This window comes from Bidens hawaiensis, unplaced genomic scaffold, assembly GCF_021521415.1.
Source record: "Bidens hawaiensis isolate Kalapana, Puna unplaced genomic scaffold, B.hawaiensis_p1.1 tig00018317_1, whole genome shotgun sequence".
In the NCBI taxonomy this organism is placed as follows: domain Eukaryota; kingdom Viridiplantae; phylum Streptophyta; class Magnoliopsida; order Asterales; family Asteraceae; genus Bidens; species Bidens hawaiensis.
Genome location: NW_027492769.1, coordinates 400,625 through 423,462, shown reverse-complemented (window position 1 = coordinate 423,462; position 22,838 = coordinate 400,625). Strand labels below are relative to the sequence as shown.

At 37.1% G+C, this 22,838-nt stretch overlaps 1 protein-coding gene across 1 annotated transcript; it reads right to left on the bottom strand.

Moving 5' to 3' along the window:
* Positions 1-892: 892 nt before the first annotated feature.
* Positions 893-1,711, bottom strand: LOC143555809 (uncharacterized). Its single transcript, XM_077045301.1, has 3 exons — positions 1,535-1,711; positions 1,287-1,433; positions 893-1,042 (listed from the first exon to the last, which is right to left on the bottom strand). Exons 1-3 carry the CDS (start codon positions 1,700-1,702, stop codon positions 899-901), a joined length of 459 nt encoding a protein of 152 aa, XP_076901416.1. The 5' UTR covers positions 1,703-1,711; the 3' UTR covers positions 893-898.
* Positions 1,712-22,838: the final 21,127 nt, after the last annotated feature.

The window sequence follows — 22,838 nt, the reverse complement described above, 5'->3', positions numbered from 1 at the left end:
ATATCACAATTCTTCATATCTCAATTTCAAACACCACCACAATCCATTTCCTTCCACCTTCACTACCACTTGGAGAGCAAAGCCAGATAAAAGCCAGATTTGCCTCTTCTAAAGACCCCAAACCGAGAACTTTCTGTTCCTTTGGTAACTTGATCTTTGCCCAAGCCACCCAACTTCATCGGAACCACCCCCAAAAAACACACTCTTCTTAGACTATCTAGCTTGCCAAAGCCCTGACCGGAGCTTTGAACAAGAAGTAATAAGTCAGGAGTGATTTAAGCACTGATTTAATTTACCGTAGCTCACCTAACAAAGGATAATCCTTTTGCCTTCTAGTTTGATAACTGTTTTCTAAGCAACCATGGTTCTGGTACCATACACGACGACTTGGCTCTGCTCACCATTGAAAGAAGATTAAATTGAGAAGGGAAGAAGAAACATGAATAATAACGAGTACCTACTACTATGGTATCCCACAACTTCCTAATTTGCAGCAAAAAACTAGCAGACTCACTAAGACCTAAAAATGACAATAATAACAAAAATAGTAAAACAAATCCATGTAAGTGATGACGTATATATGACCCATATTCCAAACACCCCATACGTATATCAAGAGAAACTCGTGTGTTTTAATACCGACATTCTCAATTGAAAGATAACGCACACACTGCTTGTAAAATACTTACAGATCAAAGAACAAATTTACTACATATCATCATAGCTCACGGAACCAGGACATAAAGAAAACTTTAATGACTACACAGTCCAGGAATAAGGTATATGTAGTTATTGTTTCTTCATATCAATCCATGATACAGAAATGAAAAAGATATTAAAAATATCATCTGGTCTATAAATATATAGAGACATATATGACCCAGGATCTCTTGATATTTCATAATTTACTTGATGCAACACGGTACTTGGTATGTCGCCCTTGTGCGATTATTTTTCTCGTCTTTTTATTTCTAAATTCTACCGTTGCAACAGCAACAGCCTTCCCAACATGCAACGCCTTTGTCTCTATTTCAATCTCGTCCTACATGAAAATTTTTAGTCTCATATAAACGTCATTTAAATACAAAGCTATGAGCTAAATTAGTATAAAGGGAATTAATACTAAAGATTTTTCTATATTGCTGGCTTCACGTGTTCAATTAGCTAGATCATGGAAATATACCAAATCAGTTAATGACACCAAATTCGTCGTAGAGGAACCCCCCTCCCCCGGGCTACATTATGCAGATTAAGTCATAAATTAAGGAATTAAGGAAGATACATACCCCAACATACGCAGAATCCAAGTAGGAAACATTAATCTCCATTGAAACTCCGGAGCTGGTCGCATTAGTAATAGTCGGAATTACAACTCCACCCACCTCATCCACCAGCGCTGCAATTGCTCCGCCGTGCAAAGAATTATCCGCGTTCTAAAATTCAATAATTTCAAAACCGTAAATTTGGTTGCTGAAAGTCGAATTCACATTTGATCATTTCCCCCCAAATAATTCTTACAAATGAAGAAACTGACCAATAAACGAGGAGGAACTTTCAAGGAGCAGATGACTCGACCACGCTCGACAAGCTCTACTTTAAGGCCTTTCATGATCAGTGGCTGGAACAACTTGTAAGGCATCGAATCAGTTTCATTTGATGATGTACTTTTCTCCAAGTAGTTCTTCACCCACTCAAAATCCATCCTTGTCTTTTGGATCTTATGTGTCTTCTTTGTCTAACACCGATAGCCTGATGATCAGTGGTTCGAAGGTGCGCGAAATCAATATTACTTGATGATGCAGTATCCTCCAAGTAGTTTTCACACATTCAATATCCATTGTTGTGCTTTGGTATTAATGTTTCTTCTTTCAGGCTTATTGCCTACACACCATGGATGCAACTTTATCAAGTCAATTTTAATTATCAACCACAGATCGTTGAGTGGTGTGGACAAAAGCAAAAGTATGGAAGATATTATATATTCCCCACTATGGCATGATTCATTTTAAATGCATGCAATTATTTATGTCAACAATTTTGAAAGTTTTTGTGCATGATAGGTGTAAACATTACTTCATTTTTTCACACTACCATTCATTATCATTTTTTTTCATATATATATATATATACACACATGCAAGTAAGTTTAAAAGAAAGAATTCAAGGGGTGTGATAGAAAAGTCGTTGGCTATGAAGTCATAGTTCTTAGGTTCAATTCTTCTTAGATGGCCAGGTTTTTATGCTTTATTATTTATATAAATATAAACGCTCAAATAACTTTGTTTTAATATAGATACACTCGCAAGTAAACTTTTAAATAAAGAATTCATTAGGTTTACGATGTGTAATAGTTGCTAGGTGTGAAGTCATAGGTCTCTTCAATACTTAAATCGGCCGGGTTGCTTTATTTCTCATAAATATAAATGTACTCACATAACTCTATATAGTTTTAATCAAATTCACGTTTTTTTTTCCTGAACTTTATAGTAGTTACTATACATTCTATAACTATGAACTTTAATAAATTTACTTTTTGTATTAAAAAGAAACTGCTTCATATGCAACCAACAAATAATTTGTTGCTAACCTTTCATAAAAAAACGGAAACAAAAAACTTACACCCAACCCTGCTACAAAGCGGCGGGTGAACCAACTAGTTTGGTATAAAATATGAGTGACTTAATAGGAACACTTTTTAAACTTGAGCGATATAATTGAAACATTTTTGAAAGTTGGTTATTATTCTACAAAGTTACCCCTATTATTAAGCAATTAATTACATAAATGTCTTGTTGATTTAGTAAGTTTGTTTCTTAGGACGGTTGTTCTGGAGGGACTTAAACTTCAAATTAAAATGTCGTGCCGTGTTAAAGCCCCATCTCTTTTGTCACACCCTGGAAATTTTAATTAAACAGCGGAAGACTTTGACCAAGTCATTTCGGGTGGTGACAGACGTCGTTTCAGCCAATCACAATCAAATTTACATATAATACATAAGGTAGGCTTTCTTCAACCATCAGAGTTTTTACACGTGCCATAATACACAATTTTATTCAAATACAAGTCCAAACTATGAAAAGTCAATAGTTTCCATTCAAACACACACGTCATCTTTTTCCACGCACTCCACGAACTGAAAGACACATTTGAAATGTTTTGTCAACGCAAGGATGGCGAGTTCTCAAATTTTAAAACCATAATTTTGAAACTAGTAGTTACCAATATATATAATCCTTTTCGAATGCTTATGAATCTAATCCATAATTAAACTTTATCCAATGATTTAAATCCAACATTTTTTTATTATTATAACAAGTGTATTAGTCATAAGTTTTCAAGGAATCTGTCGCATGCAAGGAATTTGACGTACTAAAAGTAATTATTAATTTATTAGCTAAATAAACGCTAATCTAGACACTAAGTAATAAATTCTAGACTCTTAACGTAACTAAAACTACTAACCGGTAAGTGAACCGGTCGTCTCTAGTACAGCTAAGTAAGTCTGGATATCGAACCCACGAGACTCTTTTAATTACGTAAACTAGCTAAATTAGACTCAACTACAGACATGACTATTTATTTATTATTTGTTTAAGGGGGGTTTTACTAATAAACTAATTTTACACTAATTTAAACTAATTAGGGAAACTAAAGACGACTAAACTTAGAACTTGGGGCTTAATTCAGATGATGACAAACAACCACCTAGGCTAGAATTCTCTAAGTTTCAGTTATCAATTAAACGGGAAATTATTTAGTTATGGAACTGGGATCGTAAAATAGACACTTAAAAGAAAACCCGAACAGGACCTCTGACCCTTCTTAAGAAGACACCTATGGGTTTCTAATAAGTTTTAACACTCACCAGTATTAAAAATCAAGTTTCCTTACGATCACCTAATTAATTACAAACTAGTTCCTTTATACGAAATCCTACCTTACAGCGCGAACATCAAAGGAATTCTAATATATTCAATTGACTCGATAGACAAAGTTAATCAATCAAACATAGACGGACTCCTTACGAAGAACTAAATCTAGCAATCCTGATCAACAAAGACCTATCAATAACCTAGTACCTTACAGCTATTTAGGTTAGCAGCACACTTAGATTTATTTAATTAAATAATATTATTCCTATGATCTTATTCAAAATCAATCATAAAATAGTCAAAACACAAAGTAAATGACCTAATAGTAACCTATCTTAATGACAAACAATAATCAAGGCAACTATGGAATAGAAAAACTTAATTAAACAACCTTAAGCACACATACGCATCAAGTCAATATAATTAAATCTTTTACTAGTTCATAAAACCATAACGATAAATAAAACCCAAGTCAAAATCAAACATTAACAGAGGTTCATCATAAACCTAAGCGGTCTAAGGATTTAGCCAACAACCATACTTAAAAACAAACCAAAATAAATAAGTTCAAATAATGAATTCATAACGAAAACAATAAATTCAAACCGAAAAATAATATTGTTTGGATGAGAAGGTGTTGAACCCAACCCCTCTCTGCTCAGACCAAAAGTGCTCTTCTCGCCTTTCAAAACCTACGGCTCCCTCTATGTGATCTTCTGTTCCTTTTTTAAGCTTCTTCCGCCTCCTGTTGTTCGTAAGGGCTTTCCCTTTCTTAACTTAATATATAAATATATATAGATATCTGTTAATTATGATTGCCGACTTTCCTCCCTTGCTTCAAAAGTAAATTCCTAATTAACGTCGTCCAATCTTGGGTCTCCAAACTTCTCGTAGGCCTTGCAAATTCGTACATGCTTTTCTTTTCAATTATTGTGGGATGGGTCCCTCTTTCTTTTATTCTACGTAAGATAAGATGCGTTCACATGGTAACTAAATATTTAAATAATATTAACTTGTATATGGCTATATATGAAGTAACAATTATTTTTTCTTAAGTTTATTAATTAGGTAAATAATTTTTCATGACTAATTCATAAAATTAATTTTAATGAATCTGACATTCATAGTAAATAACACTTGTTTAGAATTTTATTTGCAAGTATCAAGTTTAGTAAAAATGCTTCAATTTAGCTTGTTGTCTTTTAGAACCATAAAAACCCACATATGAGCTAACAAAGAATATATTCATTAAGAATCTAGCTCAAAACTAATTAAAAATGTAGGAAATATTTATACAATAATATATATATTTTAGACCATATCAAATATCCCTACACTTACTATTTTTTTCGTCCCTGAAAAAGATTTATGCAATGGAATCATAATCGGAAAATATGGTTTTAAAAACATATATGTTATTTTAAAGCTTAGATAAATGCAAAAACTGCGATTGTCGATATTGTTGTCCACTTAAACCCAGCCACCAGCCTATCAAGCCCCCAAGAACATTTAGAAATTTTGTTTAAGTAATATTAAAAACCTATAGGTCTCACACCTTTAAAGTTAAGATCCACCTACCCCATCTCAAGCATAGTAAAGACAATTAAAAATTGAGTTGAAGCAAATTGGTTCAATATATCACCATAAGATAACAACCCCTTAATGGTAAGAAGAAAATACACTTAGATGGAATTATGAATTATAGGTCAAATGAGGTCGTACGAGCATGCCCTAAATTTTATTGGACTTTGTCCTATATATTACTAAAAAAATATTTATCGACTAAAAACTTTCGAGTCCCAATAGTGTATCCTCAGAGTTACCATCCCCTTGGTAACACGTAAATTTTCAGTCTCGTCTAGTATGTGCACTTTGGCCTCTTTTTCTATTTTTGAGAATGCTTCTTTGGCATTTTTCTTTACATAACTTTTCTCTTTTTCATTTTCTTTTTGGACCAATTCTTAGAATACTTTGTAACATTTTTTTTTTCTTTTTCTTCTGTTTTTTAATTGTGTGCTTAGGAATCTTTTACCCTAAATATATAACTAATTTCTAAGCTTGTATAAAATTGGACATTTGCGGTGCGCCACCACTCTTTATTTATTTTCATAAAACGGAGTGGCGTGCTGATTTTAAAGTGCATTCAATTCTCACCACCTTAGCGTAATCAGCTTATGGTAATACTCCCTATACCTTATCGAATTTCAGCTTCACTGTCCCCCCCTAGGATGAGAACCCACAAAATCTATGATTAATTAGGTTTATTAAGAATATGCAATGGAAAACCTTTTAAGACTAGTTGAGCCTACCGACACATCCCAAGTTAAGTACGCATTCTTTCATATTATCTCATATATCTATTAGCCGTTTGAAAAACCAATTCCCAATTATTCTATCATCTTCCATTTTAATGCAAAAACCATATTTCAAGGGACATTTTTTTTTCAACTTTTTCAATTTTTTTTAGCTTTTTTTTTCATTTTTTTATATAATTAAAATACTAAACTACGACTTAAGTATCCTATCCCCACAATTAAATTTAGCATTGCCCTCAATGCAAGGATAAGGACTAAAAATAAAAATAAATTCGAAATACAAAAAACTAAAAACCTAAAAACCAAAACCAAAAACAAAAATATAAATAAACAAGCAAGATAGATAATAGAAAAGACTTAGCTGGTAATATGCGCATGAAAATATGATGCCAAAGTCTTCTTCCATGTATGCCCTCCAACTCCAAACGTGCTCAGCAAATAGTATTTCCTTCTCTCTCATACGAATGGAAGCGGCAAACACAAACAATATCTAAAAACATATCTTATCAACTTGATAGATGTTAATCATTCAAAGTTTATTACCAAATTGACCAACCAAACTAATAAACATAAATAAAAGCAGCAAATAAATAATCAGAAAAGTATACGGCTCCTGCTACTCCATCCCCACACTTGAATGTTGCATTATACTTCAAGGGGATGCTCTTCTAGCTCAAATCCTGCAAAAACTTAAAAACAAAAACAAAAACAAAGAAGAACTACAAAAAACTACGTTAGTGACTCGACAATTTTACAAACTTCGCGGAACCTCCCCACACTTGAACTTAATCAGGATGTTTCTCTTTCACCTGGACCCTATCTAACCCGTTCAGTTCCACCTGGTACTTGTTAAACATTGAAATTTTCTCAGTGGAATTGAAAAATGATTTAAAAATCTCTAACGGGTCAGACCACCAAAATTTAAGCTTACCTGGCAAGATGCATGGCATGTATCGAGAAGACTGGTCGTTATTGAACTTCAATGGCTTCTTCTTTCCTGTAGACCATCTTCTGACTTGCAAATTATTCCGGTAAGCAGATGCTCTTCTATTCGCCTTCTCTTGTGGTTTTGATTTATGAGCAACATTTATTATAAGTGCCACGGGCCAGCTGTGATGTTCTTCCACTACCACCACTTCTGTATCTTCTAATAAGGATTCAAAAAATGCTAAGTCACCCTCCGAATCGAACTCACCTATCTCATCATACTCAGGCAACCCTTCTAACTCCAAATCCAAAAAACGCATCCTCCTCACACAACATGTTCTCAACCTCTTCCTCAACACCAAACATTAAATCAACTGAATCTCCCAAATCTACTTCATCCTCTATCTCTTCTTTCATCACTAACAACAACTCAAGTGAATCTCTCAAATCCACTTTCTCCTCTATCTCTTCTTCAATACCAAACATCAACTCAAGTGAGTCTCCCAAATCCACTTGCTCCTCAATCACTTCTTTCTTTACTAACGACTTCTGATAAGCTGCCCATTCTTCTTCGTCGATCTCATCATCAGAGTCACTCTAGTAAATAGCAATAGTAACATGTGGAACCGGATGTGGGACTTTATTATCCATTTTCGTCTTCGTTACTTGAGTGATCCCTTCATCTGACTCGCCAACACACTTCAATAACTCCAATCTCTTTTCTTCCTCATTTTCTTCATTTAATCTCCTAGTAATGCTCTCTAATGTACGTTGGAGATCTGTAATAATGCTCTGCCGATTTTTTAAGATGATAGCATGCTCGGCTAACTTCTGTTGGTAATCTGAGGCCAGATATTGAGTCAATATATTTTCCAATTTATTCACTTTCTCGAACACACTACTCTCAACATGGTGGCTGCCAGAATATTGATTATCATAATAATACGGCGGAGGCTCCTGCAAAAAATTTTGTTGTGGCTGCACAGGAGGGTTAGTATAATAATGTGCCAAGCACCCCACATATTGCGGACATATAAGCGTAAAATGGGGTCTATCACAAATCTCACATATATTTACGAGATTCAAAAGAAATAAAGACACGGACAATTTGACTTCTACGAATCAAAATAAAATAAGATAAAATGAAGTAGACTCCTACTTAAAACTAACAATTAACTAAACTATATTAACCTAACTTCTACGACTCAAACACAAAACAAAATACAAATAACACGTATTAGCAAGTAAGTCTAATCAAAGCTGATAACGCAATCGCCAAGAGTCCCCGGCAACGGCGCCAAAAACTTGATGTTCTAAAAGTAGTTATTAATTTATTAACTAAATAAACACTAATCTAGACACTAAGTAATAAATTCTAGACTCTTAACGTAACTAAAACTACTAACCGGCAAGTGAACTGGCCGACTCTAGTACAGCTAAGTAAGTCCGGATATCGAACCCACGAGACTCTTTTAATTACGTAAACTAGCTAAATTAGACTCAACTAAAGACACGACTATTTATTTATTATTTGTTTAAGGGGGTTTTACTAATAAACTAATTTTAAACTAATTTAAACTAATTAAGGAAACTAAAGACAACTAAACTTAGAACTTGGGCTTAATTCGAATGATGATAAACAGCCACCTATGCTGTAGGCTCGATTAACTCTGGAAAAATATTTAAATAATAATTTAATATTATATATGGATGTATGCCGGGATGAACTTGTAGGGCAAGTGAGTTATTGTGGTCCGGAACATAATAACAGACTTGCATATACGAGGGAATTCGGGGAAAAATCGTGGGACTTGCAGATAGGTAAATGGCAACATATGTGTATAAAAAGTAATACTGAGTACATATATATATATGTAAAACACATACGTGCTTATCTGAAACAAGGTGTATGAATTTGTGTACATACGATGTTACCGATAACAGTAAATCTTATTATAAATATTATATTCATCGATATTCAATAATAATTCTAATTATAACTAAAATTAAAATTTTAATAAAACTAATTTATATTCTAATATAATTAATATTAAATTTGGCTTAATTAATTAATCTCCCCGACAACAGTTAGCGCTAGCAATAGATATTATTCTTATAACTAACCTTTGTGCAGAGTCATGTCAAGGAATAACGACTACGTACCGGAAGAAGAACCGGTAATCTCTGCTGAGGAAGAGGATCCAGAGGAGGAGGACCCAGAAGAGGAACCGGAGGAGAATGAGGAAGAGGTGGAAGAAGAAGTTATTTGTAGAGAGCTAACCAGTAATGTGCCTGATCTGTCCGGCTACAGATGCAATAGTTACCCACCCAGGTCACCACGCAGAGATCAAAACGAAGTTAACAGTCAGTATCATTCACCTGTTAGGGTAGCCAGATCACTTACTCCGCCTATTCATCTGTCCCCGACGACTTCAGCTACTACACGAGTCCGACAGACTGCTCGTATTCGGGTAACCCCGATTGACCCTACCTCGATTCCATTCAGATCTACCCACTACCAGGGAGGACCTTCACGTCCTAGGGCGGATACTTCATCTTCCTGTTCGTTGAGTATATCTACCCCTCGCCCTGACCTCCCAAATGTAGGAAACAACTCTTGGATGGATGTCCTAACTGACTGTCTGATAGACCACTCGATAGCCATAGCTAACATTAACCAGGAAAGGAGGGACGTGACCCAGTGCTTATTGACATTACAGCCGATAGTACCGAACTTGCAGCAGTCATATGCCTACCACCGTTGGTGTTTGGATAGGGTGACAGTCCGACTGTGGAGCTGTTACTGGGTGATCACTATGTTGTTGTTTTTATGTTTATGGTTAGTCCATCGTTTGTATGGATAGATGCAGGACATTATAGATATGTGTACGTAATCTTTTGACACTCCATGTATGTATATAGTAGTATGTTATGTTAACATGGGGCACAATTTTGTACATTATTACAAGCACTGACCCTTACAGGGTTAAGTCTCACTTAGCGGCAGATTTTGATATATATACAGGCAAGCACTAGCCTTTATCAGGCCAAGTCCATGTACCTTTTGTTATCAATATACATGGCAGTTTGTGAATTACCAGTGTGTTATTTGATTTACTATGCAACCTTTATTATGATTATGGTTACAATGTGCCGTATACTGGAATTAGTACTAATTGACTTATACTTGATTATCATTATAGAATGGCCCCAAATAAAGCAAATCCTATGACTGAGGTAGAAATAGCCGAGATGATTGCTCGGCAAATGCAGGCAGTAATCCCACTTACTGTAACACAGGTGACTGCCGGTGTAAACGCAAATATGCAAACGAACCAACAACCCATCAATAATGTACCCTCAAACAACACTGAAACAGTCACAAATAATAATCCCCCACCTAATACAAACGCCCCTCCCAATGCAAATAATCCCCCACCTAATGCAAATAATGTCAACAACAATAACCCCCCACCGAACCCAAACAATAGCAATAACAACCTTAATCCTCCTCGGAGAGAAAATTCAATTAAGAACTTCATGGCATGTAAACCGATTGACTTTAAAAGTACCGAAGGACCAAACGGGTTAATCAAATGGATCGAGAAAACTGAATCTGTCTTCATATCAGTAATTGTCCACCCAAAAACATTGTCAAGTATGTTGCCTCTACATTTACTGATCACGCTTTAATGTGGTGGAATACTACGGTGCAAATAAAAGGTCAAGATACTGTTAATCGCATGACATGGGCTGAACTCAAAAATTGATGCTAGAACATTTTTGCCCAAAGAACGAAATACAGAGATTAGAACATGAACTTTGGAGCTTAGAAATGAAAGGAGCGGATCGTTTGGGATATACAAACCGCTTCAATGAACTGACTCGTTTAGTACCCTGGTTAGTAACTCCCGAAGACAAACAATTTGAACGTTATATTTGGGGTTTAGCCCCGGAAGTGAGGAGTTTGGTAAACTCCGTGGGTCACACATCGTTTGAGAATGCCGTGACTCAAGCCGGCATTGTGACTTTCGACCTGGTAAGGAGTGGAGTATTGAGAAAGGCTGGAGAATCAGTGGGTATGAAACGAACCGATTACGGGACGACATCACAAGGAGGACAATCAAGCAAACGCGCACGTCCAACAATAAGAAATTATGCTATAACTGGTTTAGATACGAAACAAGACAGGTATAAGGGACCCTTGCCAAAGTGCGATAAATATAATTATCATCATGTGGGAGAATGCAGACTGCCGGTATGTCAGAAATGTGGAAGAACTGGCATTATGCCCCTAATTGCAGAGCAGGTGCAGAAATTGCGAACCTACCAACCCAAGTAACTCAACCTCGTCGTCCACAACCACCTAGACCTCAGCCAATCCGCCAACAACCGATTCAACAGACTTCAGCCGAAACAACCTACCGTGCATGTTATGAATGCGGCAGTACAGATCATATTAGAAGAGTTGAATCCAAGAGCAATTGCTATACCGAACCAAGCATCGACTTCAAATGCACCTAGAGGACACGCGTTTGTAATTGGGCCAGGAGAAGCACGACAAGACCCGAATGTGGTGACAGGTACATTTATAGTCTCTGATCAATATGCTTCTGTATTATTTGACACGGGTGCCGATAGAAGCTTTGTTTCCACTATTTTTGTATCCTTGGGAAATATGCCAGTTAGTGAACTAACAAATCCCTATACTATAGAACTCGCTTACGGTAACTCTATAACTGTCAATCAAATAGTACAAAACTGTTCCATTATTCTAAATGACCACCCATTCCTTATTGACCTGCTCCCGTTAGAGTTAGGAAGCTTTGATGTTATTGTCGGCATGGATTGGTTAACTAAGTGTAAGGCAGAGATTGTGTGTAACGACAAGACAGTTAAAATCCCCTTTTCGAATGGTGAGATGATTGTGGTACAAGGAGAGAAGTCCGGTTCGATACTACCTCTCGTGTCTCATCTCAAAGTGTTGAAATGTTTACGCCAAGGTTGTATGGCATTTTTGACAAACGTGACTATAAAGAACCCTGATGAGAAACGCATAGAAGAGATCCCCGTTGTACGTGAATACCCCGATGTCTTTTCCGATGATCTACCTGGATTACCACTGAACCGACATGTTGAATTCTGTGTTGACATAATCCCAGGATCAACCCCTATTGCTAAGGCACCTTACCGATTGGCACCCTCTGAAATGCAAGAATTATCCAACCAGTTACAGGAGTTGTTAGATAAGGGTTTCATACGTCCTAGTTATTCTCCTTGGGGAGCACCAGTATTGTTTGTAAAGAAGAAAGATGGAAGTTTTAGAATGTGCATTGATTACTGGGAATTAAACAAAGTTACCATCAAAAACCGATACCCTCTTCCACGAATAGACGACTTATTTGATCAACTTCAAGGGGAAAACTATTTCTCGAAAATTGACCTTCGATCCGGTTACCACCAAGTTAAAATTCAAGAGGAATATGTGTCTAAAACGGCGTTCCAAACTCGTTATGGCCACTACGAATTCTTAGTTATGCCGTTCGGACTAACTAATGCTCCCGCAGTTTTCATGAATTTTATGAATCGAGTTTGCAAACCGTACGTTGACAAATTTGTTACCGTGTTTATTGATAACATTTTGATATATTCGAAAACCAAAGAGGACCACGATCAGCACCTACGAACCATTTTGGAGTTGTTGAGGCAGGAAAAGTTGTATGCCAAATTATCAAAATGTGAATTTTGGCTACAAGAGGTTCAATTTTTAGGGCACGTTGTTAATCGACACAGAATCCATGTAGACTCGAGTAAGATTGAGGCCATCAAAAATTGGCAAGCCCCAAAGTCACCGAAAGAAATCCGCCAATTTTTGGGATTAGCTTGGTATTATCGGCGCTTTATTGCTAACTTTTCTAGCATAGCCCAACCTTTAACCCTTTTGACTCAAAAAGATCGCGCTTATGTGTGGGGAGAAGATCAAGAAGCGGCCTTTCAATTGCTGAAACAGAAACCATGTCAAGCCCCGATACTGAGTCTTCCAGAGGGCACTGATGATCTCGTAGTTTATTGTGACGCGTCGCGAAAAGGCTTAGGATGCGTACTAATGCAAAGAAATATAGTCATAGCATATGCTTCTTGACAATTAAAGGTGCACGAGAAGAATTACACCATCCATGACTTGGAACTGGGCTCGGTTATTTTCGCACTAAAGATCTGGAGGCACTATTTGTATGGCACCAAATGTACAGTATACACCGACCACGAGAGCCTACAGCACATTTTCGACTAGAAAGAACTAAACCTGAGGCAGAGGAGATGGGTAGAGCTGTTGAACGTTTATGACTATGAGATTCGATACCATCCGGGCAAGGCTAATATAGTAGCAGATGCCTTAAGTAGAAAAGACAGAATCAAACCGCTACGGGTCCGAGCACTTAGAATGATTGTCCAAACCAGTCTCACCGAACAAATCCGTATTGCTTAAAACGAAGCTCTGAAAGGAGATCACTTGGAGAATGAAAACTTACATGGGACCGAACAAAATTTTGAAGAAAGAACCGACGAAATATTATATTACAAAAACCGAGTTTGGATTCCCACTTTCAGCAATCTGCGTGACTTGATCTTGGACGAAGCCCATAAGTCCAAATATTCCATTCACCCAGGAACAGATAAGATGTACAAGGACTTGAAGGAGTATTATTGGTGGCCCGGTATGAAGAAGGATATAGCCACGTATGTCAGTAAAAGTTTAACTTGTGCGATTGTTAAGGCCAAACATCAAAAACCTCAGGGAATGTTGCACCAACCAGAAATACCACAATGGAAATGGGAACAAATTACCATGGATTTTGTAACACACCTCCCTAAAACTTCCTGGGGAAACGATGCAATATGGGTGATAGTTGACCGACTAACCAAATCCGTACACTTCCTTCCAATCCGAACCACTTACACAACCGAAAAACTTGCTCACATTTACAAAAATAAAATCGTATCTCGACACGGTGTACCCGTTTCAATTATTTCTGATCGTGATAGCCATTTCACCTCTCGTTTCTGGAAAGCTGTACAAGAAGCTTTGGGAACCCGAATTGACCTAAGCACCGCCTACCATCCCCAAACCAATGGTTAATCCGAGCGAACCATTAAAACTTCAGAAGATTTGCTTCGTGCTTGTGTACTAGACTTTGGTGGGAACTGGGATCAACATCTTCCACTGGTTGAATTTTCGTACAATAATAGCTATCACAGTAGCATTCAAGTGGCACCATATGAAGTGCTGTACGGGCGGAAATGTAGATCACTCTTGTGCTGGACTGAGGTTGGAGATACCCAAATTACTCGATCTTACTTGATTCAAGAAACCACCGATAAAATCCGTAAAATTTCTAATAAATTAAAAATCGCCCGAGATCGACAGAAAAGCTACACTGATGTTCGTAGGAAACCGTTATCTTTTGAAATAGGCGATAAAGTATTCCTCAAGGTATCCCCGTGGAAAAGCGTCATTCGATTCGGTAAAACCGGTAAACTAACTCCGCGATACATTGGGCCGTTTGAAGTCATTTCTAAGATCGGTGCTGTAGCCTACCGACTGAAATTACCTTTGGAGTTGAGTTCTATTCACGATGTCTTTCATGTTTCGAACCTGAAAAAGTTTCTGACAGATGAAACCAAAATTGTACCATTAAAAGACTTAAGCATAAACGAAAAACTAGATTTCGTTGAAGAACCGGTGGAAATATTAGAGGGAAAAATAAAACAATTAAGACACAACAAATCTCTCTGGTTAAAGTTCGGTGGAATTCATAACAGGGACCCGAATTCACGTGGGAACAAAAGACCAAATTTAAAAAGAAATACCCGGACCTGTTTCCAAATAAAAACAAAGTTGAATAATCAAATTTCGGGGACGAAATTTTCTAACGGGGGGAGAATGTGACATTTGAGCCAAAACAAGGTACACCTCAGTACGTATTTATCGATTAAGCAAATAAACGCGTAATACGTAACAATCAAACGATTAACCGAACGGGTCTGGTTATGACCCAGATATCCCTGGGGGCCATCTATAAGTGATATACATTTAATATAAGCTAATATATTAGTATTGTGGCCTTAGTTCGATAGCAAACTAGTTAAACGAAAACATGCTCGTCTAACTACCCATTATAGATTTAAACGCGAAATATAGTTACAAACCAAGCATTGTATCATCCGTTAAGCCGAAAAAGACTTACCAAACACTTATTTGAAATGTTTTAAGTGATCTGTGAAAATATTTTCGACTTTTACAAACATATAGTATGTTTTTATAATTTTACACAAAACTAGCCAAAAAACACTCGTTTTCGCACTGTTTAACGCACCCGATAGGTTTTTCGCGCCAAAAACCGAACCTGATATAAATTTGGACTTGGGCTTTCACATATGGGCTTATAAAAATCAGAAACTTGGGCCAAGATAGGCCCAAAAGAACTCCCGGCCGCAACTTCCCCCCCCTAAGCAAACTTTTTTTTTATATTAACACATGAGATATTTGTTTTAAAAATAAAAAATTGTGAAGACAACTTATTGCATTCTGGAATTGATACAGGTTGTTTTGGGACTGATTTGAGTATTCAGGAATTTTTGAGGAATTTTTGGAAATTTTTTGGGATAAACGGACGATTTTCAGGCGAAATATAGCTAATAAAATGAATTTTATAAATTAATAAATCAGTAAATAATTCCAGAAATATTTTTATAAAAATCTACATATTTTATTTGATAAGTGCCTAAATTTTCATAATTTAATGATTAACGGTTAATTAATTATGTTAATTTGAAGATCAAACAAATTCAATTTTAATAAAAACCGGCAAGTTCGCGATTAACGAACCTGCGGAAATATCAAAACACCAAGAGTGATAAAAAATCATATTTTTGGATTAATTAAGTAAAAACAAATCTTTTTATGAGAAACCTGGACAATCTGGATTGATTATGAATGTTTCTTCTCAAAACAAACTGAATAAACGGAAACGGGTCCCGTAGCAAATCCGGGACCCCACTATGTGATCTTTCTTTATAACTTAATCATTTTGTTAACCAACACATTTAACCAAGTTTATTTCCCGATAACTGTTTTCAGAACGCGTAAACGAACAACTTGGCCCAGCTGGGAAAACGGGAATCTGAGCCAAGTTTGGTTTTAAGTATTAGACATTGAACAACATCACAACCTAAGCCTATTGCCACTTTCTGGGCATTCCAGCTATACCCAGATTAGTTATACAGCCTAGTTTAGTATTGAGATTATAATAATATTAAAATATTAATATTATTATAACATTGATTATAGGAAACCGTGATTACAAGTTACACAAACCTCGAACCGACGTGCTACTGATTATCTACTAAAAGTGAGTTTCATGACCCCACTCTTTAAACAGTTTTATGAACTTTTCGGGTGAAAAGCATGTTTAATTATGTATACATATCTGAAATTTGTAATGATGTGAATTATCTAAGTGCTAACACACGAAAGTCCCCACGATCATAGTGATTAACTTTGAGCCGGTGGCTTGTGAATAGTACTATTGGTTTGACAAACCCAAATGGAATCGTCCTGGTTGTCGTGTCACATAGCGCCATTTGCACATGACCATACTTATATATACAGGCTATATAGTGTTAGACATAGCTACAGGGGCATGTTGTGGGTGGAAGGGGAGCCACAGTGGTTGATTGAGCGTGGGAAATGGATGTACACAGCACATACAGTCAAGGCTTCACTGTAGCTTAGCATAATTACATCATTTACATACATACATACTTATATCATGATTACAAGTGTTAACTTGTGAATATTCATAACTGTTTTCTTGAAACTCACCAACTCTAGTAGTTGACCCGTTTTAAACTGCTTTTCAGGATTACCGAAGTTGGAATAAAGTGATATCGTTCTATCTATTGTGGAACATGCTCGATGCTATGTGAATAGATGCAAGGTTATTAGTGCAAATAGAATAGTTTAACGAACGTATTTTGTTATAACACCTAGTTTGAACACAAAGATATATCAATGTAATATAATGTAAATGAGTTTGTAATGTTTCTTTATAAACAATGTTGTTGATACCTGAGGTGTCTGTTACATTCCTGTTTTACGCTTCCGTATTGTGCTAGTCGGGGTGTGACAGAGAATGATGAAGAAGCAGATGCTCTTATGATGATAAATGAAACTTATAATGAGGCCAGTGATGAAAGTGCTGAGGTGGGAACATCAAATGCCTTAAACTTAATTAATGAAGAATATGATGAAGAAGAAGTGAATGAGAATGTGAACAGGAGATAGGCATTTGAAGAGGGGGGGATTGAGATTGAAGAAGAAACTCCTGAACAAATTGAGAAAAGGAAACAAAAAGGATAGGGGATTGCTCAAATAGATGAAGATTTACATCCCAAGGCTACTCACAAGATAACATCTGGAGGTGAAATACTAGAGAAGAATGAAATCAATGATCCAGATGTAGCTAAAGTGAAGTCCATTAAAACTGTGATGGGGATTATAAATGAAGAAGTGGCTACAATGGCTACAGCTGTTGAAGAGGAAGAGATTCCTCAAGAAGTACTTAAGGCATTGATTAATTTGAAAAAGAAGGAAGAAGATGAAGAGAGATTAAGGAAAATGACTGATGACTGCATAGGGGCTGTCATGGAACATGTTAAGAAGAGTTAATCTGAAAGGCCTCAAACTGAATCTAGTCTAACAGTACCAGAACAAAGTGAAAGAGCATCTGGAAGACTTAGTTTTGGATTACTCACGAAATTGGTTGTTTTGAACATATACAACAACATTTTGAAGAATCCAGAAAGACATGATCCTGAACTTGTGGCAACTGCAAGGAAGACACAAAAAGAAATGCAAACTAGAAGTAGTGAGCCGCAAGCTAAAAATATTTCAGAGCCAAGGGTTAAAGAAGTATTTGATGATGAGCATATTGAAAAGGTCACTGAACTTGTTGTCACTAAACCAGTTGTGACTGAAGTGCCTGAGCCTGAGGTTAGAGAGTCAGTTAAAAGAAAAGAGACTTCAGAGGTAGAGACTCCAGGTGCCAAAAGGCAGAAGACAACCAAGAAGCTCTACAGCAGGAGAGATAAGCCAAAGGTTGTTCATAAGCCTAAGGTTGTGAATGAGCCAAAAGTTATTAAAACTGAAGAACCAATGATAGAGGCTCTACAAAACTTGAATGAACATGTAGAAGTTAAGGAAGATGATGACACACTTAAGACTGATCCGAAGATCATCTTTATGATGCAGTGTGGGTTGAAATTTAAAGATCTTAAAAAGATGACTGAAAATGAGATTGAATAGATGGCAGAATTAAAGGCTAAGGAGAAGAAAGAAATGCCAGAAAGGGAAGAGAAAAGAGATAAAGAAGACAAGGCCTATCTATTAAGCCTGAATTATGAAAAGAGACATATAGAGATGATAACAAGGGAAAGTAGAATAAAAGAAGTAGAGGAATGGAGAAAAAGAGAGACACAAAGAGTTCCTACTAAATGCTGGTCATCCACCCTCTTATCTAAATCGTCAACCTTATGAGGTTTTTGACATAATGTACTGTTGGTGCATGATGTCAGTAGTTCAGTGTCGAGTGTCTGTAATCGTGTTAGTTAGATTTGAGTTTTGTATGTAAGCGAAGTTGCTAACAAGTTCGCTTATATGGGCGAACTTGTTAGACAAGCGAAGTTAGGGACAACTTAGCCTGAACATGCCAGGCGAAGTTGTCGTGTCTATATAAGCCATTTGTATACGGCTTATTAAGAAGTTAATTAATCAGAGAGTTTATTCGTATATTCGAGTCAGAGAGTTTTGTATCAGTGATCATAGTATCACGTGTTTACGGTTGGAATACAACGTGTGTTTGATTATCGTATCGTGTGTTAGCTCGTATTGTTTTCTATACTCGTAACGTCTTACGTAGGGATTCCGCACCTACGTAGAACGCGATATCTCGTGTAGATCCGGCTGGGAACCTACAATTGGTATCAGAGCATTTGCTCGATTGTGTGGTTCGGGATTATCACGCGGGTATAGAAATCGTTCTGTTCGACTATTCGCGGGACGAGTTTTCTGAGTTTCTGTGCTATACTCTCCTCCTACAATCTTAAACAACCCATAACACCTTCACAAACCTCGAAAAACCCAGAAATCTAATCTGCAGAAAGTTCGTGTTCATCAGGCGAAGTTGCCGTCACTGTTAGTAGGGTTTCGGCGAAGATATAAGGTTAAGCGAAGTTATCCACAACTTCGCCTACCTCTTCAAGTTCGCTTACCTCAAGCGAAGTTACCCACAACTTCGCCTACCTCCCAAGTTCGCTCAACTTAAGCGAAGTTATTCTCAAGTTCGCCAATCCGGCGAATTTAAGAAAGTGAGCGAAGTTACAAATTCACGCGAAGTTAAGTTTTAAGCGAAGTTATCCACAACTTCGCCTACAGTGCTGTTTGAAAATAAAATTTTTATTTTCGGATTTCTTTGAGTTTAGAAAAAGATGTCTTCGATAAATATTACCGAACTGGTAAAGATGGAAGTAGAAGCGGGTTCGGCTACAAAGGCACCTAAGATGCTTAAGAAAACTGATTATGTAGCGTGGAAAGATCGTTTTGAACAATATGTCAAGTATCAAGATGCCAAGATGTGGGTGTGCATACAAGATGGTTACATTCCACTTACTGCTGAGTATGAGGGTCGTGATCAGATCAAGAAATACAAAGAGATGGAGGAAGAAGAAAAGAAAATGTATGAGGCAGAAAGCAAAGCTCATGCAGCAATTACAATGGCTCTTCCACAAGAGATACTTCACACCTTCCGAAAGTATAAAACTGTTAGAGAGCTTTGGGAAGCACTTGAGAACCGGTTTGAGGGAAATGTGGGAATTCATGCCTCGAAAATTAAACTTCTAAAAACCCAATTCTCGGTCTTCAAGTATCTGAAAAATGAATCACTTGATGATATCATCACTAGATATTATCATCTGATGACTGAACTCAGCAACTATTCAATTGCTTACAAAGAAGATGAGATTGTTGAAAAGCTTCTTGATGCTCTCCCACCGAAATGGGAGATGTACACTGTGTTGATGAGAGAAGACAAAGACTTTGCTGACTATGACCTGGAGACAGCAGTTAACAAGCTAAGAACGTTTGAACTGAACATGGTACGAAAGGAGACACCTACCGATCAGGTTCAAGATCCGGGTATGTATGGTGCAAAGGTTAACTCTGGATCAAGTTCGAAAACTGAATCATCTGCTTATTACTCTAAGGGAGAGTCAGGCGCTAGCTCAACACATGAAGGACATGTATCTCTCAACATGAACGGTGATATGTGCTTTGTAGCTAGAGGATCAAATGCTTCTCAACCTCAAGCGACCAAGAGTAGTTTTTCCCCAAGTGTGTCAAACAACAACTACTCGAAGATGCCCATGAGTGTTAAATCTGCTGAACAGCAGTTTGCTCTCTATGCATCTTTTATTGCTTCGTATGAGAACTATATTCAGGGTAAGATTGTTGATCCTGCAATTTTGGATGAAGACTATGATCAGATCGATGCTGATGATCTGGAGGAGATGGATCTGCAGTGGCAGATGGCTATGATTGTCAGAAGAGTTAAGAGGTTCATGAAGAAGACTGGCAGGAAGTTTGTCGGAGAGAGGCAAGGGTTTGATAAGTCGAAGGTACGCTGTTACAACTGTCAGCAGAATGGCCACTTTGCAAAAGAATGCAAAAATGAACGTGTAGAACGCAGTCAAAACAGATCTACACAGCAAAGTGGTAGTGGTAATGACTATAGAGCCATGATTTCCAAACAGAATGAGGAGTACAACTGGAATCTGCATGTTGAAGAAGTATTTGAACAGGCCAATTTGGCAAACATCGAAACTGCAGATAGTGAGAAGAAGGGAACTGGTGAAAATGAAGCTTACATGGCAGATGTGGCAGACCAGCTCTCCGAGGTAAGTACCGAACTCCCTTGTACTAAGTGTGAACATCTGTCTGAACAACTGACAACTCTAACTGATCAGTTTGTTAGTTTGGATGCGCAATTTAAAACTTTAAAAGAAGATCATCATTTCACTAAAGCTAGAGAAAATAGTTACAAAGTAAAAATTAAAGCTAGTGAGAAGGATATTAAAAGTCTTAAAGCAAAGCTTGCTGAAAAAATTCAAGTGATTGATCTTAGCTATGAGGTTCTAGAAGAGAAAACCAAACTAATAGCTGAAAGGGAAAAACAGATAGCTGATCACCAGGTAAAAGTGGTGGAACTTAACCGGAAACTTGAGCAATTCAGAAATTCCTCCGCTATACTTGATCACCTTGTTAGTGATCAAGGTTCTCCAAAAAGGGGAGGAATTGGTTATCATGAAGTTCCACCACCTTTCAATCATAATTACACTTATGACCCTAGTAATCAGAAATCTGTTGATGTTGACTATGGTCAGACAGTTCCTGTTCAAGTTACTACTAAAGAACCAGAAGTTAGTAAGCCTGTTGCAAGTGTTAAGATTTCTGCTCCGAGTCCAGTCTCATCTAACTCAGACAAGTCCTCTGAGTCGTGTAAGACAAAACGAGAGGAAGTGTTACCGAAAAGTGGAGAGAAAAATAAAACACCTGAAAAGAAGTCTCCACTAAACCCGTATGTCCCACCATATGTGAGACAAACGGGCAGTAATACAGCCTCAACATCTAAGACAACTATTGATAAGAAAGTTGAACACAGGAGTTGTTTTAGATGTAATCAAATAGGACACCTTGTTGCTGATTGCCCTCTGAAGCAGAAATTCAGAGGTATGAGGACTTCAAAATCTGAGAAAAGAACTAACGGTAATCAATATAATGGTAAAAATGAAAACCCATCAAATTTTAGAAAATGGACTAATTCAGGTTTTCAAAAAAATAGATCTCAGTTTTACACTGCTAACAACCAAACCTTAAGTAATAATTCTTTTAATTCACGAAGGTTTGGATGGCCTCATAGTCAATCCACAAGAAGGTATCCTGTTAGGACTCACAGAAATTATTATGATACTAACTTTGGACAGCCAAGGTACGGAATGTATCGACCCAAGACCAATCGGTCTTGGGTCCCCAGATTTTAATCATCTGCTTTAATCGTGCAGGAACAGTTGAACAGGGCTGCCAACAATCAATGGGTTGTGGATAGCGGCTGTTCCCGGCACATGACGGGTAACAAGAAATTGTTACACGACTTGAAACCTGTTCAAGGAGGAAGAGTGAGTTTCGCAGGAGAGAGCGGTGGAAGGATTACAGGAATAGGGACGGTGTCGAATGGAAAGATGACTTTGGAGAAAGTAAATTTTGTTGAAGAACTCAAGCACAATCTGCTGAGTGTTTCGCAGATTTGTGACAAAGACTACACCGTACATTTTACAAAGAATGAAGCGATTGTGTTGTATCCTGGTTTTAAGATACCAGAGGATTGGATTGTTATGAAGGCTCCAAGAGTGAAGAATACGTATATCATGGATATGAGATCGACTGAGATAGCCACAGAAGAATCGTGTCTTCTGTCAAAAGCAACTGAATCGGAGTCCGAGTTGTGGCATAGGAGAATGGGGCACATTCATCTTCGGAAAATGAACTACCTTGTCAAAAATGGGCTTGTGCTGGGTGTTCCCTTGAAGAATTTCAACTTTGAAGACAAATGCT